This window comes from Leopardus geoffroyi, chromosome A2 (genome assembly GCF_018350155.1).
Source record: "Leopardus geoffroyi isolate Oge1 chromosome A2, O.geoffroyi_Oge1_pat1.0, whole genome shotgun sequence".
In the NCBI taxonomy this organism is placed as follows: domain Eukaryota; kingdom Metazoa; phylum Chordata; class Mammalia; order Carnivora; family Felidae; genus Leopardus; species Leopardus geoffroyi.
Genome location: NC_059331.1, coordinates 76,710,850 through 76,735,669, shown reverse-complemented (window position 1 = coordinate 76,735,669; position 24,820 = coordinate 76,710,850). Strand labels below are relative to the sequence as shown.

Sequence of the window (24,820 nt, the reverse complement as noted above, 5' to 3'; positions counted from 1 at the left end):
TGCTTTGAAAGACAGATACTACTGAGACGCAATGTTGTTAAAATGTCAGTTCTCTCAACATTACCTATACGTTCAATGCAATCCCTATCATGTTCTAGCAGTGTGTGTGTGTGTGTGTGTGTGTGTGTGTGCGCGCGCGCGTGTGTGTATCTAAAATTTATATGGAAACGCAAAGGAACCACAAGCGCTATAATAATTTTTAAAAAGAACAAGTTGGAAGAATTATACTTTGCTTTAAAAACTTCTTACATAGCTATAGTAACAAGGACAGTGAGTTACTGATACAGGAATACCATACAGGCCAATGGGTCCAGAAAGAGACTCACAAATTTAAAGACAACAGATTTTTGACAGAAGTACAGATGCAATTCAATGGTGAGAGGATATTTTTTTCAACAAATGATGTCGGGGCAACTGGACATCCCTACACACACACACACACACACACACACACACACACACACACACTTTGACCATTATTCATATCATAAACAAAATTAACTCAAATTGGCAAAATGATAAATTGACGCTCATCAAAATTAAAAACTCGTATGCTTGCTTTCAAAGACACCATTGAGAAAGTGAAAAGACAAGCCACAGACTAGGAGAATAGAGCTGCAGATCATGTATCTGGCAGGAGACTTGTATCCAGAATATAAAGAACTCTTACAACTCAAAAGGAAGTCAGATAAATCAACTGGGAAATGGGCAAAACATTTGAACATTTTAACCAAAGAAGATACACAAATAGCTAATAGGCACCTGAAAAGATGCTCAACATCAATAGTCATTGGAAGGCCACAAATTAAAACCACAATAAATTGCCATTACATGTGCCCTTGCATGGCTATCATCAAAATGACAAACATTACCCATGTCTGATAAAGATGTGCAAAGACTGGAACACACACACTGCTGACAGGGACGTAAAATGGTATAGACACTTTGGAAAACTGCACGGCTGTTTCCTGAAAAGTTACACATACACTTACCACACAACTGCAACAATTTACTTCCAGATATCTATTCAAGAAAAATGACAACATAGGTCCTCAAGGAGGCTTGTACGCAAATTTCACAGCAGCATCACTCCTCATAGGTAAACACTGAAGACAACTCAAATGATCATCAACTTTGAATGGATAAACGAATGTGGTATATCCATACAATGGAATACCACACAACAATAAAAAGAAGTCAACCACGGACACATGCCACAACGTGGATGAATCTCAAAAGCATGCTAAGGAAAGAAGCCAGATGCAAGAGATTACATACCGTACGATGATATGTACATGAAATATCCAGAAATGGTAAATCTGTGCTGACAGAAAGATCAGTGGTTGTCTGGGGCTGGGGACAGGAGCCAGGAATGACTACAAACATGCATGAGGGAATTTTTGAGGGCTAATGGAATTGCTCTAAGATTGGATTATGGTGATGGTTATGTAACTGTCTAAATCTGCTAAAAGTGACTGAATTGTATAGTTACAAAGGGTGGCTTTTTGGTATGAAAATTCTACTTCAATACACTGTAAAAAAATAATGGAAAAAAAAAAGACACTTCACGTTAAAGCGGGAATTGGGGCACCTGGTTAGTTCCGTCGGAGGAGCGTGCGATTCTTCATCTTGGGGTCACGACTTCAAGCCCCATGTAGGGTGTGGAGATAACTTAAATAAATAAAACTTTAGGGGGGAAAAGAGAAAGAGGCATTGATCTTCAAATATGGGTGATGGAAAGGGTGAAGTCCATTCTGGCATAAAGACGGCAATCGAAAAACATTTGTACAATGAATAATGAGCTTCTGAACTTGGCTAACTGGGAGAGAGAGAAAAAAACTTTACAATATTTACGATTTTCTCCATTTCACTATTATGTAACTTTCTAACCGCCTTGGTTTCCTTTGCTGGAAAATAAGAATAATAATAGTACCTCCTTCACAGGGATAGAATGAGGCCTAATGAGATGATGGACACAGTGCTTTCAGTATAAAGCCTGGCATGTAAGTGCTAAATATTAAATATTAGTCGGGGCTCCTGGGTGGCTCAGTCGGTTAAGTGTCCGACTTGGGCTCAGGTCATGATCTTGCGGTTTGTGAGTTCAAGCCCCACGTCGGGCTCTGTGCTGACACGCTCAGAGCCTGGAGCCTGCTTTGGATTCTGTGTCTCCCCATCTTCCCGTGTCTCAGCCCCTCCCCTGCTCATGCTCTGTCTCTCATAATAAATAAATGTTAAAAAAAATTAAATATTAACTATCAGCAATCATAAAAATATTCAGATTGCCTCTCTAGATGTTAAGATACTTCACAAAACACATTGATATTGCTCCACTTCCATGGCTATGAGATTTCCCTAAAAGTAAAAATAGAACCACAATGAACTTTGTCAACCTTAGTGGTAATAAAATTATTGACACTGGAGAAATTTTGGTTTTCCAATCAGATTTTAAAAGATAAATCCATCTGCAAGGACCACAGTGACATATTTTAAAAACACAAAATGAGACCTATCCATTGGCATGCACAAAAACTAGCTGATTTAAATACATGTTTATCAAGAAGCATAATGGTTTTATGGAAACCAATTTGACAATAAATTTCATATATAAAAAAAAAGAAGCATAATGGTTTGCTAAAGACATCAGTTAAATCTTACGCAGTAAGTAGGAAAAAAAATGTAATATCCTAACTTCTTGTTTTTTTGCAACTTACCTATTGTTTGTAAGTTATCACAGAATTACAGGATTTAAGGAATCCAACTAGGCCAATGATCTCTTTTTAAGAATTTTCTCTCATAAAGAACCTATCCCACTTTAAAAATAGTGAAGAATCCATAACCTACTTGGTAGCAAGCGCTTATCTTTCCGAAGAGTGTTCTTTACTTCTGTTCTTTCCTGAAAAGAAATCCACTTTGCTTTTGGAGAATGCAAAGCACTGGCTTCATTATAAGATGAGGGTTATCTCAGGTGAATTACACAGTTGCTCAGATAACCAGTTTCAAGGACAAATGGGGACAAGAATGACTGAGAATTGGTACACCGCACACCTGGGTGTGCCTCCTGTTGGGAGAGCGAAAAGAGCTCAAGAAACAGGGACAGGGACATGGGGACATACTTAGGTACCGTGCAACGTAGCGTAAGAGAGAAGCTATGGCCAGAGGACACTTGTCTATTTTGTAGTGTTCAAGAGGGAAATAATCGGGGCGCCTGGGTGGCGCAGTCGGTTAAGCGTCCGACTTCAGCCAGGTCACGATCTCGCGGTCCGTGAGTTCGAGCCCCGCGTCGGGCTCTGGGCTGATGGCTCAGAGCCTGGAGCCTGTTTCCGATTCTGTGTCTCCCTCTCTCTCTGCCCCTCCCCCGTTCATGCTCTGTCTCTCTCTGTCCCCAAAATAAATAAACGTTGAAAAAAAAAATTTTAAAAAAGAGGGAAATAATCAGCGAAGCAAAAACAAGGACAGAGAGTTAACTTCAGCTGGAAAAGAGGTAGGCTGCATTAACATGCTCTGTCTTCACATTGATAATAGTGACCTTAGGAGAAGGTGTGAATGTGTCAACTGCATTAAGTATTACTTTACTGGGCTTGAAATGTTTTATGAGACAAGTATTTCTGGGGACTCCTTCTGACTCCCAATTGTTTACATTTTTCTTATGAGTTGCTTCAGTTGCATAGCAATACGCAATTATTTGTGGTCTGAAAGGACGACTTCACATCTTTAGAGATCATTGGTATTTGGGCAGACCAGAACCCTGGAAAGCCAAGTCCCTTGCCTATAGTCCTTGGGCCCTTTCGAATGCTCCCTCTCTGTAAAGCGAGCTTTCAGATCCCGATCTCATACGCTGATAAACTTTTGCCTGCTGCTCACTTAAAAAAAAGAAAGAAAAGAAACCATTGGTATTTTCATACTTACTTACACTGGGTCTAAAAACTGTGTAATCTGCATCTCACAAACCTACCATTTTAGTCACATTACTAGCACTGACACTTGTGACATATTCTAAACTGTGACAAGAATTATTGCTAGAACATAGCAGATTAAGTAAAGTTTTGAGCTTCGAACTTTCGGGATCCTCGCTGCTTCAGTAAGTAGCAGCTCCATACAGGGTGAGCTGTCACCTGCTGGCAGGGGCGGGGAAGCTCAGAGGAAGCCCATCTGTTCTACCACCAGAACAAAGTCATAAGCCTCCCCTCTGTCCCCCCAGACTGTACACTGTTTGTGACTTCCTTCCCTCTAGGAAGATTCCTTGGGAATCTACTTTCTCCTGGATGAAATGGGGTGTGGGAGGAGCGAAGGCTCACAGTGTCAAGTTAACCCAGGCCAGGCTGTCTCCTGCCTCTAGGGGAAATCCCACGCAGCCCATTTGCCTCTAGAGACAGCTCTACCTGAGCTACCATTTTTAATAAAGATTAGTATCTGTAGCAAGAACAGAAAACTGAAACATGGCCAGCATAGCTTTTATTACAGAAATAAGAATGTTGAGACACTCAAAGAGGCCCGGGCATCAAAACCATTTCTATTCTCTGTGTTTTTTATATGATGTGTTGGAGAATTAACTACATTTCTCAAATCGACGATTTTTCCTCTTTGCTGCTTTGAAAAGAGCAGGTAATTCTACCAAGCATTAAGACTGAAAGCTCATTTTCACATCTCTTCCCATGGTTTGCTTGTATATTTGCAGAATTTGGATTGCCGTAAAAGAGGACGTAACATCTTAGAGCCAGCTTTTCTCATTCGATCAGTAAAATATCCGAAGCCCAGAGCGCCTGTCCCCCCTCCTCCAGGTCACAAACAGGACTTTGCATCAGAGGTGGGATTAACATCCAGACTCTCAGCTCCCCCCAGCACTCTGAACCATGCCTCACTGCCTCTGTGAATTCACGTTACAAAGAAGCAAGAGCCATGTCCAGGCAATGGGGTTTAGCTTTAGTTGATGTGTACACAAAGCAAAAGGCATTTACCTTTTTTCATTTTTCTGGACAAATCTAAACATGATGGAAGGCTTTACATGGCAGATGGAGAGACAACAAAGCAAAGATGAATTTGGTTGGCATAAACAATGATTCGGATCGGTACACCTACAACCTCCGTGAAATCCAATGGTTAAAGGAGTTAATCAGGTAAAACAAAACATAATTTTTTAAGCACACTGTGGACAGGTATATTCAAATGCTTACAAAAGGTGGGAAGAAGCTACGTTACGAACAATAAAAACTTTACAAATGACATTAGCCTTTCAACAATACATTATTTCAATAGTTTATTTTTGTTAAGATAGGGATATTTTCTCAGTAAATTCAAATAGTTAATTTTTTAACAGTGAATGGATAAGCTAGAGCTAGAAAAGTTAACACCCAGCACTATCTTTAAATTTCAGGTGGAAAAGTGGTTGATTGGAACTTCTCCTCTCTTTATGAGCCAAACAGTGTTGAAAGAAACAAATTTTGAATAGAACTGTGTATCTGGTTCTTTCATATTTCAAATGTGAAAGTCCTCTGATAGAGAAAATTCCACGTTTCTGCACCTGTTTTGATGTCATTACAGTCAAAGGCAACATTTGGATCCTAGAATGCAGCTGGTCAAAACATCAGTGATGGAAATTTAAGAAATTGGCTTTTCCACTAACAGAAAACCAGTCATCAAACAAATTCAACATGATTATGGTGACTAAAGCAAAAACATCACGTGTAGCGGTGTCACAGCTCTTGCTTGGCACATATATTAATAAATTTTCAAATATCAAACAATATAACACCAAGATCTACTAAAACCAACTAGCACAGAAAGATTCCTAAAGCACTGTTAATTATGAACATCATAAAAACCGAATCCCATATGAATTCTGTAACCAAGCACACCCTCTGTGCTGCACAAGCCGGTCCGAGCACGTCTTTCTTCAGGAATTCTCCGGCATCTCAAAGCAAACTCGGGCCGAAGCCCCCAATTCCTTACTGAATTCACTGCATCTTCTGAACAGGCCCTCACTTAGGGAGATGGACACACACACACTTCTCACAATTTTGAAAAAAATGGAAGGCCTTCGTACATGTCAGTTTTTAGTTTTATCCAATCGTTAATTTTCTGCAGAGTTGTTTTTTCTTGACTTAGTATTTTTGCAAGTTTTTTCATTTTTTCTTCGTTTCTTTCGATGTACTTCAACCCTTCCAGCTGCAGCTGATTGAGCTTTTCATTTCGGCTTTCGTCTAGAGGTATGTTTTCACACATTACAGGATTAAATCTAAAATAGGTGTCAGGAGGTAACAGACCATCAAGCATCACATGGACTTCTGTTAAAGCAAAGAGAGAACAGGGTAGATGAGAAAACTGACTTACTCTGCAATGATCTAATTTTATCCTTAAAATTATCTTCTTTTAAGGCAAATTACAAAGCCTTACTTATTTCATCACTCCAGCCCATTAAAAGTAGGTTTAAGGAATCCATAATAATGAATCTAAGGAAATTCATCTCCCAAGATACTTCTTCCTGTAATTCTGCTACTTGCTCCTTTACGCTCTTGTCGCTGTTTTCGGTTATACTGTTAGCCACCACTGAAATGCCTTTCCAACTTGTTTTGTTTTTAATGTTTATTTATTTTGTGAGAGAGAGAGAGAGAGAGGGAGGGAGGGAGGGGCATAGAGAGAGGAGAGAGACAGAATCCCAAGCAGGCTCCACACTCTCAGCACAGAGTCAAAAGCGAGGCTCCATTTCACAAACCTTGAGATCATAACCCGGGCCGATATGAAGAGTCAGATGCTTAACTGACTGAGCCACCCAGGTGCCCCTCTTTTTTTAATTTTGGGTATCATCTTTATGGAGGTATAATCTATCTACGATAAAATTCACCGGTTTTAAGTATATAATTTGAGAAGTTTTGACAAATGTATACCTTTGTGTAATCACAACAATCAGGACATAAAACATTTCTATCACCCCACAAAGTCCTTAATGCCTTTTTTTTTTTTAATTTTTTTTTCAACGTTTATTTATTTTTGGGACAGAGAGAGACAGAACATGAACGGGGGAGGGGCAGAGAGAGGGAGACACAGAATTGGAAACAGGCTCCAGGCTCTGAGCCATCAGCCCAGAGCCCGACGCGGGGCTCGAACTCACGGACCGCGAGATCGTGACCTGGCTGAAGTCGGACGCTTAACCGACTGCGCCACCCAGGCGCCCCTTTAATGCCTTTTTTATAGTTCCTCCTCTCCTTACTCTTTGGCTTTTCTAGAATTTCACACAAATAGAATCAGAAATACATAGTTCTGTGTCTAGCTTCTTTTACATAGCAACACGCTTTGGAAATTCATCCCTGTCATAGTATGTATCGTAGTTCCTTCCTCTTCACTGGTGAGTAGAATTCCATTGCACAGATATACACCACAGTTTGTTCTTTCCAGTTCTGGTTCTCTCCGGTTTTTAGCTAGTTGGAACAATCCTACAGTAAGAATTTACATATAAGTCTTCTTGTGGATATATGATTCCATCTCTCTTGAGGGAATACTCTGGGATGAAATTGCTCCATCATATGGGAAAAGTGTGTTTATCTTTTTTTTTAATTGAAGCACAGTAGACAATGTTACATGTTTACCTTTTTAAGAACTGCAACACCGTTTTCCAAATGGCCACAGCATTTTGCATTCCAACCATTAATATATCAGAGTTCCCACTGTTCACATCTGCCAAAACTTGGTATTGTCAGCCTTAATTTTAGCCATTCTAGAGAATGTGTGGTGGTATTTTGTGGTTTTACTTTTCATTTCTCTAATGACTAATGATGTAAAGTCTTTTATGTACTTTTTAGTCATCTGCGTATGTTCTTCAATAAAGTGTTCAAATATTTTCTGAATGTTTTCTTTTATACGTTATATTTATATATGTATATACGTATATATATAATTCTCTATACAGTTTAGTTCTGTTTATGTATTTGGTTCTGATAATGGATCAGATACATGTTTTGCTAGTATTTTATTTCAGTCTACAGACTATCTTTTCATTTTACTAAGACTGTCTTCTGAAGAGCAAAATCTGTAATTCGATAAAGTCTATTTTTTTTTTTGGTTCATGTTTTTTGTGTCCTATCTAAACAATCTTTACCTAAACTAATGTCATTAGATTTTCTCCAGGGTATTCTAGAAGTTTTATAGTTTTAACTCTTATATTGAAATCTATGATCCATTTCAGATTAATTTTTGTATATGGTGTGAAGGGTCAAGGTTCACTTTTTTGACTACAGCTACCTAACTGTCCCTATACTATTGGTTAAAAAGACCATCCTTTCCCCATTTAGTTTCCTTATTAAAAATCTTTTGGGCTTACATGTATGGATCAATTTCTGTACTATTATGTACCATTCACTGATCTAAAGGTCTAACCTTATGCAAATACACAGTCCTTTGCTTACTGGAGTTTTATGGTCTTGAGATCAGAGGGCAGACGTCCTCCAACTTTGTTCTTTTTCAAAATTGTTTTGGCTCTTCTAAGTCCTTTGCACACCCATATAAATTTTACAGTCATCTTGTTAAATCTCCACCCCAGAAAAAGGCTGTCTGCATTCTCATAGCAATTGCATGGTGTCTATAGATCCATTTGTGGTGTGCCACTGAAACAACACTGAGATTTTCCAATTCATGAATACGGTATATCTACTGATTTACTCAGTATTTCTTTAATTTCTTCCCGTAATATAGTTTTTAGTGTTCAGGTCTTGCACATTATTTGTTAAATAATTCCTTCAGTGCTTAATATTCTCATGCTATTACAAATGACGTCTATCTTTGTACATATTTAATTTCAACTTCCAGTTGTGAGTATGCAGAAATATAATTGATTTTTACTGACTTTGTGTTCTCCAACTTGTTGATTCTAGGAGCTTTTTAATAGATTCCTTGGGATTGTCAACACAGACCATGGTGTTATCTATAAATATTTACTTCACATCTAATCTATCTGCTTTTTATATCCTTTTATTGCCTTGTAGTACTGGAAAGGACCTCCAGGACAATGCCAACTGGAAGTGATGAGAGACATCTTACTCTGCTCCTGATCTTAAATAGAAAGTATTCAATCTTTCACCATTAAATATAATGCTAGCTCTAGGTTTCTTGGGTTTTTTTTTTTTTTTCATTCTTTATAAATGTCCTTTGTCAGGCTGAGGAAGTTTCCTTCCGTTCCTAATTTACTATGAGTTTTTAATCATGAATGGATGTCAAATTTTGTCAGAGTCTTTTCCATATCTATTGAAACTACCACAAATTTTTCATGTTTTAGTCTATTAATATGGTAAATTATATTGATGTTTGTAAATGTTAAACCAACTCTGTATTCTTGGGATGAATCCTACTTGGTTATGCTGTATTCTCCTTTTTACGTATTTCTGAATTCAATTTGTTAGAATATATTAAGAATTTCAGCATGAGGAAACTAATCAGGAATTGGTATTTTTATGTACTTTACAATTTTTTTTTTTTTTTTTTTTTTTTTTTGCCTGGTTTTGGAGTCAGGGTAATGCTGGCCTTATAGAATGAGTTGGGAAGTATTTACCCCTCTTCTAGTTCTTGCAAGTGTTTATGTAGATCTTGTCAGCTGCATCTTTTTCATTTCAGATAGTGTATTTTTCATCTCTAGAAGTTTGATTTGGGTCCCTTTTGTATCATTCATTACTCTCCTTATCATGTTCAAGTCTTCCTCCAGCCCACTATACATGTAAAGCCTGCTTTTAATACCTACTGTAATGTCCTTGTCTGCTAATTGCCTATCTATCATCTGATTCATATCTAGGTCTGTTCTCATTGACTGGATTTGCTCTTCTTGGTGAAGGGTGTCTTTTCTTGGTTCATTGTATGCCTGGTAATTTTTTATTGGATACCAAACACTGTGAATTTTTGTTTTTTTTTTCTGTACTGGAATTTATTGTATTCCTTTAACAGTGTTTGCTTTTATTCTAACAATGGATGCTGTTAACTGGATTCAATTTGATCTTTTTGAGGACTGCTTTTAAGCAGTGTTAGAGTGGATCCAGAGCAGCCCTAAGTCTAGAACTAATCTGATGCCACTACAGAAACAATGCTCTTCTGAGAACCCCACTGCATGATCTCCTGTAACACAAGTTCCTTCTATTCTATTGATAAAAATCTGAGCTACTCTGGGTCCTATGTGAGCTCCAAGAACTGTTCTGTCTAACCTTCCTGGTGGTTCTTCCCCTGCCTTGGGTAGTTTCCTCACAGGTATGCACCGATCAGTACTCCAGGGGACTCCCCTGTATGTCTGGAGCACTCTCTCTGTGAAGCTTCCTCCTGTTATATTTTGCCCCAAAATTCTAGTTTCCTTGGCCTCCATGAACTATAGTTCTGTATCCTATTCTGCTTTTTCAGGTTCACCCCTCACTGTGCTGTAATCTAGAAATGCTTTTTAGGTAGCAAGCCGCACAACTGCAAAAATTACTTCATTTATTTTCCTTCTCTCAGGGATCACTGACCCATGACACCTCTAGAAGTTTGATTTGGGTCCCTTTTGTATCATTCATTTCAGACATCTAATGTCGGTTTGGTTCAGTTTGCTAATGGTTTAAGGTGAGAGGAAATGTATGGTTTCTATTATTTTATCATGGCCAGCAGTGGAAGTCTTAACCCTCTTTTAAAATGTCTAAACCCTATTCTATTATTAAGACCTGTATCAAGTCTAATTCACTTTTTTAAAAAATTTGTTTAAATGATTTATTTTTGAGAGAGGGCGAGTGGGGCAGGGGCCGACAGAATCTGAAGCAGGTTCCAGGCTCTGAGCTGTCAGCACTGAGCCCAATACAGAGCCCAAACTCGTAAACCCTGAGATCATGACCTGAGCCGAAGTCGGACACTTAACTGACTGAGCCACCCAGGCGACCCTAGTCTAATTTACTTATTGTAAAATCTCCACAATAACCTATTTTAGTTTTCTTATTCCCCTTCTTAATTCATAGTTTTAATCATTTACAACTATTCACCATTTATTAATTGATAATACATTAGACTGAGCTAAATGGAATTGCATTTCTTTTAAACCTGGAAATATTTTTATTAATAAATGTTTCACATACTTCTATAATACTTTGTTTTTCTTTTCTTTTTACCATTTTGTTTATTTTAATTTACATCCAAGTTAGTTAGCATTTGGTGCAACAATGATTTCAGGAGTAGATTCCTTAGTGCCCCTTACCCATTTAGCCCATCCCCCCTCGCACAACCCCTCCAGTAACCCTCAGTTTGTTCTCCATATTTAAGAGTCTCTAAGGTTTTGTCCCCCTCCCTGTTTTTATACTATTTTTGCTTCCCTTCCCTTATGTTCATCTGTTTTGTATCTTAAGTCCTCATATGAGTGAAGTCATATGATATTTGTCTTTCTCTAATTTTGCTTAGCATAATACCCTCTAGTTTCATCCACGTAGTTACAAATGGTAAGATTTCATTCTTTTTGATTGCCAAGTAATACTCCATTGTATATATAAACCACATTTTCTTTATCCATTCATCCATCGATGGACATTTGGGCTCTTTCCATGCTTTGGCTCTTGTTGATAGTGCTGCTATAAGCATTGGGGCGCATGTGTCCCTTTGAAACGGCACACCTGTATCCCTTGAATAAATGCCTAGTAGTGAATTGCTGGGTCGTAGGGTAGTTCTATTTTTAATTTTCTGAGGAACCTCCATACTGTTTCCAGAGTGCATTCCAGTTTGCATTCTCAGAAACTGCAGTTTTTATAGTTCAAGAACCATCTAGTACCAGCAATTACATACGTTTCACTCAATTTTTTCATTAACTAGAGTGTAAGCACACTAGAGTGGAAGCAGCATTACTTGTTTCTTGAAAATTCCAATTAGTCCATCACATGGTTTGCACCAGATGCACAGAAATATTTTGAGACTGGCTGATTAGGGCTTCTTTTTCTCAGCAGATTATACAATCACAATATTGTATAGACCTAGATATATGCTTCTTGATAAGAATGGTGGTAATTTCAGAGTCTGATGAAAAATAGTAAGAAATTTTCTTTTCCTATTTTTAAATCACAGATCAAGCACCATTCTGTTTTAACTTCTCACTTGCATGTCCATAAAAATATGCCACACGTATCGTATCACAGAAGCAGTGTCATGCCATCCTTAAGAAAGCTGTTTTATGCCACCACAGGCACTTATTTCAATGCAAACAGAAGTTTAGTATTCCGGGTGTAAGTCAAATGCATTTGTGCTGTGATCGAATACAGTAAAAACGTAATGGGGGGAAAAAAAAGAGAGAAAAGAGTATTTTATTGATTTGATGACAAAATTTCAGATAGTGAAAAATCCGGTATATAAGCTTCTCTTGGGTTGTCATTAATAGATAAAAGTCCTTAGTGGGGAGTTTAAGATCCTCATGTAGGCTAATGACTTGATGATATGGAAAGAATGAGATTCAGAAGCAAGGTGCTGTTAAATGGTGACAATTCTTTTTAAGAACTGAATAACAGATTTATAAAAGACTTAAAATAGTAAAATAAGAAGATCTACACCTCAAGGCCAAAACTGGACACTCAACATATACTCATTGACTGCCTACTATGTGGTGCGCATTGCAGTCAACATAGTCAACTGGAGAAGTTTCCACCTTGCATTCTTGCAGGATAGAGAGACTATAAGCAACCACACAAGCAAATATGTAATCCACATCCACACAATGAGAGAATGCTCTAAGTTGGAAAAAAAGAGAGAGAGAAAGAAGCAGGGTAAAGAGGTTAGAATGACATGGTGAGGGGGTGGAAAGGAATCAGGAACAGTCTCTCCGAGGAAGTGACATCTGAGCAGAGACCTGAATGAAACACGGAAGTGAATCAAGAATAAATGTGGGAGAAGACCTCACAGAGAGAGCATAGCAACTGTAGAGGTCCCAAGGCAAGAGACTTCCTAGCGAGTCTGAGGACAGCAAGAACTAAAGTGTGGCTGGACGACTTGACAGAGGGGGGCCATGCGAGGAGAGGGGGAGGGATGCAGCTCTTAAAGGACCTGGTATATTTCAGTGATTGAGGCTTTGGGATTTTGGTCTAAGTGTGATGGGAAGCCTAGAGGGTTCAGAGCAGGCTAAAGACAGGATTTAATTCACATTTTAAGAGTCTCCAACCAAACCTTTGTGCTAATCCTGCTTCAGATACTTCTCCAACTGTACCCAGGCAAAGGTAACACACCAGGGCCCAGGTGAAGAACAGTCTCTCTTCTGGGGTCACTGAGAAGAAATGAGTGAGGAGAAATGGAAACATAAGATTTGCTCCCCTACATTCGTGAGCCTCCCGTGTAGACACAACACACTCTTTTGTAGTCGGCAGCGGCATATGTTACCCAAAAGTGAACTTGAGATGTTACGGTGCTTTAAGGTGGCAAACAGACTAACCTTCTGTATCCGTAGCACTGTTGATAACATTCGACAGCTTGGTTTTCAAGCTCGTGTATGTCACAGAGTTTCTCACATCACTCTCGTACCGCCCGGTGCCCAGAGACACGATGCACTCCAAGGGCACGTCCGGCCAAAGACATTTACACTCGTGCATGGCGAGCGCTGAGGGGTTATTCAGAAGCAAGCCTCCGTCCTGCAAAACAGGAGTCAAGAAAATATAGTGCAGAACTCTGAAAAGTGAAATTCCATTTTACAAACATGAAAACAAAAGCTGTATTTTAAACAGTTTGAAATTTACTCACAAGGAGAGTAGTGAACGGAACAAATTATTTAAAGACAAGAAGTTCCCTTAGAGTATTTATTTTGTATACCACAGCTTCAAAAAAGACAATGGGAAAATTCACTGGCCTTATTACACTTTCCCTTCCTATTAGGCAAGTTCTTTTAACTTCTTCCTTGATCGCTTTGCATATTTTTCCCAAAACTACTAAAACGAACAGAATTACCTTTTAAAGATATTATCCTTGTTCAGTGGTCACTATAGAGTCTACATAAAAACTAACAAAAAAATGCGGTTCTACCAAACGATTAAAACTAGCTTTTTGGGGGCGCCTGGGTGGCGCAGTCGGTTAAGCGTCCGACTTCGGCCAGGTCACGATCTCGCGGCCCGTGGGTTCGAGCCCCGCGTCAGGCTCTGGGCTGATGGCTCAGAGCCTGGAGCCTGTTTCTGATTCTGTGTCTCCCTCTCTCTCTGCCCCTCCCCCGTTCATGCTCTGTCTCTCTCTGTCCCAAAAATAAATAAACGTTGAAAAAAAAAAAAATTAAAACTAGCTTTTTGTTCATAAGTCAAATAGAAACAAATTAATTCAACTAATTTCACTGCAACTCTGTGAACAATACAATTTCAAAGTATCACATCCATTAAAACACACATATCATCTAAACAAAGTAGGCAAACCTTGTAATGCTAAGCATTTATCAATCATAACTATTATTTTGAAGAATTCAGAAGAAAGATTAAACATGCCAAAAAAAAATACTGTAAAACTGTAGAATAAAAGTATATAGCCAGCCTTGCATTACTGGGATAAACCTCTCGGTATTAGTGTATCCCTTCAATCCTGAAAAACTATAAACTGTTGGAAAAGTTACTCCTTCTAATACGCCCATATCGCCCTCTCTGTAACTGTCTCCCATTAATTCCAGATAGTGCCACACAGATTTGGTCAGCTTCTAAGCCTACAGTCCAGTCATTCATTAATTATTTGCAGGGTTTGATAACCCACATCCCCTTGCCTTTGTGCCTTTGGACATGCTATCTCATTCAGAACACTCTTTCTCCAGCCCTCTTCTTAGTTCAACTAACTCCCATTTACTCTTCAAAACATGGGCCAAGAGTAATTGATCCAGCAAGAACCTAAGTGAAATAATCCTAACATGTTGAGGTGAAAACAGTCCGTCTCTACTGGAAGATAAGAGACTGCCTAATTCTGTACTAGTACACTGAAAAAGAATTTTGAAAAAAATAGGTTTTCCTCAAGAATAGGAAGAGGAGATACAAGCTTAAATTGGCATGTCCTAAGGCAGTACACACGTGAAATACAGGAACTGAGATTACAGTGACACAAATATTACGGGATAAAGATCTATAAAGAAGTAATATTTTTCCTTGAGAAAGACCTGTATTTTCAGAATTCTTTTTCATTTTTATTTTTTTTAATGTTTTATTTATTTTTGAGAGAGAGAGCGAGAGAGAGAGCGAGCAGGGGAGGGGCAGACAGAGAGGGAGACGCAGCTTTCCAAGCAGGCTCTAGGCTCTGAGCTGTCAGCACAGAGCCCAACGCAGGGCTCGAACCCAAGGACCGTGAGACCATGACCTGAGCCAAAGTCGGAGCCCCTCAAAATTCTTTTTTAGTGTACTACAGCAAAATTATGGCAAACTAGGATCTTAGGCAAATGAGCCACTTTGCATGGCTAAGTTCTCCTTAGGACAGAGTGTGTATATAGGAGGGGGGAATTTAATAAAAACCCTTTCTGCAATAAGCCATATGCTTTTCAAAAAAGAATATAATGATGGTGCTTCAATTTTCTCTTGATGATTCAGAATTGTGGGGGAAAACACAGATCAGAAATATTGCTGCTTCTAATTCCAATCTCAGCTTAGCTTCCACTTCCTAGCTCTTTGGCAGAGGCATCACGACTTTTAAAAATAAGATGTGACTTGATAATTCCTAAAATTTTAGGATTAGGTACTACACTGAGTGTATAGGCTCAATGGCAACTTATTTTAGTACCGGCCCTAGAACTTCAAGAAGTGTTTGCCGACAGCCTTTCCCCCAGTAATCTGCAAGTTTCTGTCAAAGGTAAAAAGCAGTACATGCGGCGATCCAAGCTCCAGTGAGGTAGTGATTTGACTGTCTTTTTACAAAACTAGGGGCTCAAAGGATCAGAGACTTCTGACAAGTGGCTTCCTTTCCTTGTGGAAAATCACCTCCCCCACCTCCCCCACTGCCAACACTAGTGTTCTCTGGCTTCAAGGCCCCATTAAAAACATGCAGCATTTTGCCTTGGTAACGAAGTAACCAGTGTCACTAAAATTTCTCACGGACCACGAAAGAGAAACGCACCTTACCTTTTGTGAATTTATGTTCCGTTATCTTAGGGGGAGGGGGAGGATTTATTTCATAGATCACAGATAATGACAACTCTTCATTATTTTAAGCATTGCCAAAGCAACTTTTCAAAAACACATATCTCAAGTAACACCCTGCGTCGGTGAGATTACAATAGAAGGCAGCAGCACAGAAATGTCCCAGAGGTAACTGGCTCTTTAGTTATGGAACAGCCGATGCGAGCCTAACGGTCCTTTATTACGGCCCACGTCATTCATCCCCAGGGTGTAGCCTCAGGATTCCTCTGGGGTAACAGGCATACGCGGGGCTGTGTGGATTCGCAGAAAAACCGTTGGGTCACGTGTTTTCACTGCTCGTTTTGGTCTCCATTTCAGGATGGGTTGTTTGCTGCCACTTCGGATCTGATCTCTACCTTCCCCCGAGGCGCTCATCTCCATCACTCTCTAGCGTCATCTCTTCAAAAGAATGTGTTTTAGGTATCCACACGTGTTGACTTTCATGAGAAAAGGCTATTCTTTCAAAAGACATCTCCAGTCAACAGGGGCCCGTTTATTCGCAGGCCCACTACATTTCAGCTCTTTGGCTGTTTTCAGAAAGTCCCTTTGTGGATGATAGAGGCTTGAGTTTGGACTGTCGCTGAAACCTACAGACCGCAGAAAGCTGGCCTGTGGACGGCCTCAGGTCTGGGACACAAAAAAGGGGGAGACTGGGTTCTGTCATTTGTCACCCGACTGGCAGGAGGTGTCCTAAGGAGGGGGAAGCTTCCCTCGTCTAGACTAAGGAAGAGGGACATGTGTGACTGAAGCACACACGCCAGCATCGTGCTTACCTTTATTACAGATCCCACAGGCCTAATTTTCAGCGTGCATGTTAGGAAAACAGTTAAGTCATTCCGAAACCCAAAACAGCATGGCAGAGAATACACACAAACGATGAGAATCTTAAACCGATCAAAGTGCCAGTTAAGACCAGGAGAAGTAAACCTTCTGTGCCACCGAGTAGGCCACCTCGGTTCACCCAGCAGAAACTCGGATGTCCGTCTACGCCACGCCAGGCCGAAAGGCGTGCCAGCCTCGAGTGTGCCGAGCCTGAAGCAGGTGAACCGACACTGTGTCTGCTGGAAATGATCACCGCGGAGGGTGGGATGGCTTTTACGGTTTTTAGAGCTACTAGGCTCACTTTCCTCAGACCCGATAGGGGCTAAATTCACATGTTATTCTAAACTCCAGCGTCTTTGCGCCATTCAACATTGCCACTCAAGTCCCTGAGTTTGCTTGCCACGGACACAGTCTTTCACTCCTCCCGGACGTCTCCCACTGTGCTGTACGGAACTGCTCCACAGTTGAAACCACCAAGGTCATCTCACCTTCTTCTGAAAGTGCTCTCTTTAACAGAAATGTGGCTCTTCCCCAATACTGTTTCCCAGGTAGCTGTTGATTCTTTCATATCTCCTATACTTTAGTGGTTAGGAGGACGGTGTCCTATTTATTCTTTAGTGTCCCTTCTAGACCATTAGTCTCAATCCACTTGGAAAATTCATGTGCTTTAACGGTTCTGCTATTCCCTCTAGCCACCACCACTGTTGTCACCTGTCACCTCCCCATTCAACAAACTGGTGAGCACCTGGTTCACAGGCTTCCTTACTATCCCATGTAGGAAGGGGTAGAAATTCTTTATCATACCCCACGTGACTTCACAACTTTCTAACACCCTAGACTCTCAGATGCTCAATCCTCTGATCTTCAAAATCCATTCTTCCATCTACTCTCCAAGGTCACACATTAGCTCTTGTTGTCAAGATAGATGGAATCATACAGTATTCAGTGTTTTGAGTCTGGCTTCTTTCACCTAGAATAATGCTTCTGAGATCCATCTATGTCACTGCACATGTCCGTAATGCATTCCTTTTTATTGCTGAGTTGTATTTAATTATTTGGATGTATCATAGCTTATCATTCACCAGTTGAAAAGAACTATTTTTAAATTTAGCTATCTTTAGGGTGCCTGGGTGGCTCGGTCGGTTGAGCATCTGACTCTTGATTTTGGCTCAGGTCATGATCCCAGGGTCGGGGGATCAAACCCCATATGAGGCTCTGTGCTGAGTGTGGAGCCTGCTTAAGATTCTCTTTCTCCCTCTGTCCCTCTCCACTGCTCACGCTCTCTCCCTCTCTAAAATAATTTTTAAAAATTAGCTATCTTTATACATCTGTTGACAGTTTTACATCGGCCATTTGTACTGTTTAACTTTGTGAAAACCTACCAGGATTCCTTGAATGTAGGTAGCAATAATTATTTCGTAAAGGCTTCTCAAATATAAATTTTAATATTTTCAACTTTTTCCTTTGTTTTCAATTAATAGGACATTAGAACAATACCTATCACATAACGGAGACATTTCAGAACAGAACACTTCACTTCTAATTCAGCAAGAAAGTTACCTCTTTTAAAACTTTTATTTTAAATTCTGGTTATACTGTCTGTAACTTCTAATCATCTCAGTATTTTACATGGAATACTTCACTATTATAAAAGCCCATAAAGAAGGGTCAGAAAAGACAAAAAGGGGAGAAAAGATAAGAAGGGGCAAGGAAGGTGTAGCAAAAATTGAAATAACAAAACCACTCCCAAATTAAAGAGTTGCCAGGTTTCTAATGGTTTTAATAGTCATGCTTTAAATCCCCATTCCTTTACCTTTACCTATTTTCCATCAAATACATGCAGAAGTTAAGATTTTTGTGTTCACTCTAGTCCATGGAGAGGCACACCGTCCCTTGAGCCCTGTTATACTTAGCCCACTCCTGTCAAATGCCTCTTCTATCAGGAAGTCATCAGGCTAATGTTACGACTGTGGTATTTCCTTTAACCTTTCCATTCATTTCAGTATTCATATTTACAGTTATTTATTTATTGTGTATTTGCCAGGCCCACTGCTAGATGCTCACGTAAAAAAGACTTAAAAAATGAACTGATTGCAGGGCGCCTGGGTGGCTCAGTTGGCTAAGCCTCCGACTTCAGCTCAAGTCATGATCTCAGCTCAGAGCCTGGAGCCTGCTTTAGATTCCGTGACTCCCTCTCTCTCTACCCTCCCCCACTCATGCGCGCACGCGCGCGCGCTCTCTCTCTCTCTCTCTCTCTCTCTAAAATAAACAAACATTAAAAAAAATGAACTGATTGAATAATTTGCTACTTATCTCTCAGAGATACACGCAGGATTGTGTTTTAATAGCAGTACATCATACATGCACTTAACAGCCTAAAATTTAAATACTTTTGATTGATTTTAATGTACATTTAATCATTTCAAATCATACGGAATCCCATCCAGGAAATAACCATTGCACAATGTGAATGTCTCCTAATCATCTCATCTCAGCTTATTCTTTTTTGAGTTAAAAAAAACTTTGTTTCTTATTATGGTAAAATTCACCAAACATAAAATTGGTCCTTTTAAGCATTTTTAAGGTTACAATTCAGTGGCATTCAGAATGTTTTACAACCATCGCCACTGTCTATTTCCAAAATGTTTTTATCACCCTCAAGAGAAACTCTAAAAGCGTTAAGCTCTCCTTATTTCCCTCCCAATCCCATTTCTATCCTGCCCAACTACTCATTCTTTATCTCTCAACTGCAGTGGAAACGTCTTTGTAAAGCCAGTCCGGATAGACTAAACCACTTCTTCTATGCTACTTCTTACCCCTGCACATATTTTCATTACTGAATTTATCCTGTTATTATTTTCCTGTGCTTATATTCCCCTAGCTTGAGCTATTCGAGGGTAGGACCCAGGAAACGCAAGCAATAAACTGGCACTTATTAAAACCTTTAGGGTCTTAAAGGTTAACACAGTTTCTGGCACTGAGCAAGCAGTCACTACATTTTTGACCAGTTATACTGAAAATTAATAGTTGTGGCCTGGCGCAGGCACAATCTGCCAGGTGCCAGGCTGGTTCTTTCTGCTAAAGACACTATTTACCTGGAACATTTACATGAAATATCACAATCCCCTTTAGGTTAATGTATTCTGAGTTCTGGACATAACCTTTCACAATGTAAATTAGGCCTAAGACAAATAATATATGAAAATCTGTCATGAAAACCTTTAGAGCAAATGAATTTAACAGGGTCTTTCTCCAAAGGGAGAGAATTAATGATTCAATTCTGGAGGTGGAGATGGGAAAAGGTAAGAGAGAAGGGACATGCATATGCCCAAACTCATCAAACTATACACATCAAATATGTTCACTTTGGGGTATATCAATTGTATACCAATAAAAGTTAAAAAGAGAGAGAAGGGATAATTTTATGTAAAACGCACTATTTCAAGATAGATATGATGCTACTTGGGCAGGGGGGAGAGAAATAATAGATTAGAAAACTACTCAAAAAGAATTCCTCTCACTTTATAATTTTCTAAGACATGTAATAAACCTTGTAAATATTACCATATTCTTTTCTTTATAGGCAAAGGCAAATGTAATCCATACATCTACCTACTCGCATCTCTTAATTATAGCACTGCTTTCAACAACTGCTCAAACAGAATGTTAGTCTATAATTTATACTCTACGTGGTTCCAAAAGGATATGAAGTAACTTACATTAAAACATATGTCAGACATGACAGTTAAAAGAGATTTTAAAGATGAGTCTGGAAATAACTATTCAAAGAGCTCGGGATAAGAGGACTATAATAAGTAAGCACCATATTTTAGTTTTAAACTTCGTAACAAGTTCTGAAGGGTTGGAAAGGAACTTCACTTGAATGTTTTCTTTGTTTAAACGATCAAGATCATTCACATCTTAGAATGTTCTAATCAATCTTTCACGGTGCCCTTTCAGTAGAAAAATATCCCATTTCTTCCTCATGTTTGGAAGAGAATGAGAAAAATATTCTTAACAACAGGGCTTGCTTAGAATCCAGATTTCATTAAAATATGATTAATTAGATGTGCAAATCTTCCCGAGTCAAGTCACTGATTTACATCCAAGTATATTCTCTGTACACGTGATTACATGCTTTACATAAATTTTGTACAACAAGTTATTTTAATCTGTAGCTCAACCTAAATTCAAAGATTATGGTCATCAATATAAAAATGGCTAAGCACGAGAAGAAATATCACTAGTCTAAATGAAATGGAAAGAGAACCACTTGGATTACTTTGGTTTGTTATTATGTATTCTCCAGGACTGAATTAAACTTTAGAGCTACTTCCTCTCAGATGAAAAAAATAAAAAGAAAATGAGATAACTTCTTTGGAAGTCTGGAACACATGGTCCTGAAATGCAGTAACTTATCATTTGAGACTTCTAATATTTGGCATAACTGCGACTTTGTAGCATGACAATCATCTTAAAGTTATGTTATAAACCTTAAGTACTATGTTTTGAATACACGGTCTAAATTTATCTCCGTTTGTGACATGGTGAGAAGAACATGCAGAAATCATTGTTAGAACAGCAAGGTACATATTAAAGTAAGAATTTTATTTTGACCAATAAGTCTTGAAACCAATGTCAGAAGGACTCTCCAGCTAGCACTTTCTGCCCTGAGTGGGTGGAAGAAAGAAGAAAGGCGAGCAGGGGAAGTGCCTTACATAATTCAACAATGACTGATTTGACAAAGTAAGAAACAGTCTGAAGTGGCTCCAAAGACAAAAGGAATCCTATGTTAAATTCGTGACTACAAAGATTGTGACACTACTTCTAGAAAGACAGGGGAAAATGGGATAGTTGACCATAACATTTTAAAATATGTGTAAGGTACTATAAAAATATAAGAGAAAATAAAACTGACAAAGTATTTGTTATTATAACATTGACACATGTAAACTGAAATTATATAGTTGATGTGTAGTTCATATAGACAAACGATGTATGTAGGAGCTTCTGAATGACATCTGAAGATCTTTATCAAAATAGTTTTTCCTCTCAACATTTATCCAAATACCAAATACATACAGCACAACAAATACTTCACTGCTAGAGAGTAAAGTTAAGGTTAGTAGCTCTATGGAATGAGATTGACTTTAAGTGGGATATCATCTAAAAAATTAAGGATATATAAAACACATTTTGGTAGTATCAGCTGACGAGTTTTCGTCACTTTTTTATCATTTAGTGTAAGTCAGGAGTTAAGATTTCCATGAATAATGGGAAGAACTTGACAGAGGAAAGATTCATGATAAATAAATAAGTCTACATTACAGAAAAAGAATAAATTACCAGAAATAATAGTCAATGTTATACACCATTTAGCCATAAACTTCGAAAAAGTGTAACTATAGACAGCTTCCTGATCCTGACGCTTGCTAGCTGTGATCCTACTCGTTAGTGAACATTTCTCAAGACTCCAATATCTCATCTGTAAAAGGGGAATAACTCTATCCACCTCATAGGCAGTGATAATTAAGTGACACAATGCATGCCAAGGACTATGTAAGTGTCCAGCACATAGCTAACTTACTATTTTATATCATCTCCTTCAAAATATGTCCACCAAAACTGTCAAACAGATTGGGTTCCGCGTGCCCAGGGACCATGTTTCACTTTGAATTTTTATTTCATTTTATTACATTTGAATGTTTTCTTTTTAATTTTTATTACATTTGAAAAGCCACACATTTTTCCATCAATAAGTGATCATAATTAGTTATGAATCACATTATGTAAAATACACACACACACACACACACACACACACACACAAAAATCTTTCCTAAAATGTGTTCTCAAGCCAGAAGGCCTGTTGATTTAAGGAAAACAAACAACAAATAAAAACATTCCGTGTGGCACATCTTTTACCACACGGAAACATGAAGAACAAATGTGACATTTGATAAGTGCCGATTCTATAATCACGTGAACGTTTCAAAGGTAAGCCACGGTCAACTTACTTGGTGAAGATCGTTTCCCAGTGCGTACTCCGCAAAGTAGCCGGGCGCAGCAGACGAGGCTCTGATGGCCTGCCACATTTTGTACTGACAGCCTCCCAGGTAGTGAGAGTTGATGCCAGGGAAGTGACCATAGTTTCTGAACACAAAAGCCTTGGGCGTTATCCCTCTGTTCACTATGGTACTTACTGCAGCTACCTAGTAAATTAAAAAGTGAACAATACCCATTGTAAACAGTCGTATTGGGGATCTGTGAAAAATTAAGTATTATTTAGTAGTGTATGAACCACCTACAATTCTACCCATCAAGATAAACGTATAACCTAAATATGATGTTCAGCAAAGGGAACCAGATGTTTCTAACTAGGTAGTTCTTTACGGGAAAAATAGATAAAAGGACTGAGGTAATTTTGAGAAATGTATTATAAGACAATAATAGTGAGGTCCTGTAGCTCAGGGGTTAGAGCCCAGGTCTTGTAAGACAAGAATAAGATATTTTTGACTACATGATTTGATTAGCTATGTAAAAAGACATTAAGAAGACATAAACTTGCAAATCTTTGGATAATAATCAACACAGCAGTAGTAGCAACAAACACAAACTACTTGAAGAAGAATAAATACATTATTTTCACAGTATTTACGGATTAGTCTTTGCTTCTGTTCTCTTTGAAGGCACTATGACTTTAGTAACTGAAACTAACACTATACAAACTCTCAGGGCTTTCTTATAGTTAATAACTGGTAGCTGGGTAATTTTTTATTGAAATAACTAACAATGACCATCTTGGGTCTCGGATTTCATTGATATCAGTTGAATTTATGTAAAATGTGTTGTACTTGTTAATGACTTAGAATATAAACTGAAGAAGGTGAAAGGTATTGAGGAGGCCAAAGTTATTAGGATTCTGTGCCAAGCCCTGTCAGGGGCCTGTGTGCTTTGTTATTTTATAAACCAAACGGGATATCCCTAGATCCCACGAGTGATCTGAGTGTGTCTCTAGGCCACCATGGGTAAGAGTCGTCATACACCAAAATCCAGGGGGGGTCTATGGATTGGTCGATAGACTGAATTAAGAATCATGTGGGAAACACGATAAACCCTTTTATCACAAGTGAATTGCTTTTCGAGGTGGCTGAAGTCCCTTACACCTACTCTTTTATTTAAAGTTGGCGAGTCCTAAGACTTAAAAACAAACAAGCAGAAAGCTCTGAAGACATACAGGGGAACCAACGAGAGATGTAGGGCACACCCGGGGGTCTTCTCCAAAAGAGCCGTGTTCGTCTCATTATGACATGGCCTCCAAGGCCCGGCTGGTCTGATTCACCTGCCACTTCAGTCTCAACTTGCACGATGCCCTTGAATCCTCAGGCTCCAGCCTTCTGGAACTCTCAGTTCCTGCACTTCTCCATGCCTCCTCCCGCACAGGTCCTTCCCTTTGCCAGCAATGCTCCTACTCATCAGCCTCCACACTAAGATCTCAAACCTCATGTCCTTAGAATAGCCTTCCCTCGTGTCCCTGTAAATACATGCGTTCAGAGAACTGTTTTTGTTGTCCATAGCATTTATTTCAGGGAAACTATATGTCATTTGTGTGATTACCTGATTAATGCCTACTTGCCCTACTGGACTATAAACTCCATGTCTGCATTTATACTCACTAAGGTCTCCAAAGTGCCTAGCACAGTGTTGACACATTGGGCTTATAGTTAATATCTAAAGAATGAATGAGGGGGACCTGGTGGCTCAGTTGTTAAGCATCCGACTCTCGATTTTGGCTCAGGTCATGATCTCAAGTTTCATGATATCAAGCCCTGTGACAGCCTCTGGGCTGTGCTGCTTGGGATTCTCTCTCTCCCTCTCTCTCTCTGGCGTGCCCTCTCTCTCTCTCTCTCTCTCAG

At 39.1% G+C, this 24,820-nt stretch overlaps 1 protein-coding gene across 3 annotated transcripts in view; it reads right to left on the bottom strand.

The window, feature by feature from the left end:
• Positions 1 to 4,899: 4,899 nt before the first annotated feature.
• Positions 4,900 to 24,820, bottom strand: part of PNPLA8 (patatin like phospholipase domain containing 8) — a 46,940-nt gene continuing 27,019 nt past the window's right edge. For 2 of the 3 annotated variants that reach the window (XM_045494395.1, XM_045494393.1), the window contains exons 8-10: positions 22,922 to 23,116; positions 13,391 to 13,586; positions 4,900 to 6,281 (exon numbers count right to left, since the gene is read on the bottom strand). In XM_045494395.1, coding sequence (XP_045350351.1) covers positions 6,007 to 6,281; positions 13,391 to 13,586; positions 22,922 to 23,116 — 666 coding nt within the window. In that variant the 3' untranslated portion in view covers positions 4,900 to 6,006. Of the gene's footprint in view, positions 6,282 to 11,614; positions 12,218 to 13,390; positions 13,587 to 22,921; positions 23,117 to 24,820 lie in introns of those variants that run through there. The other variant, XM_045494394.1, reaches the window with a different exon arrangement.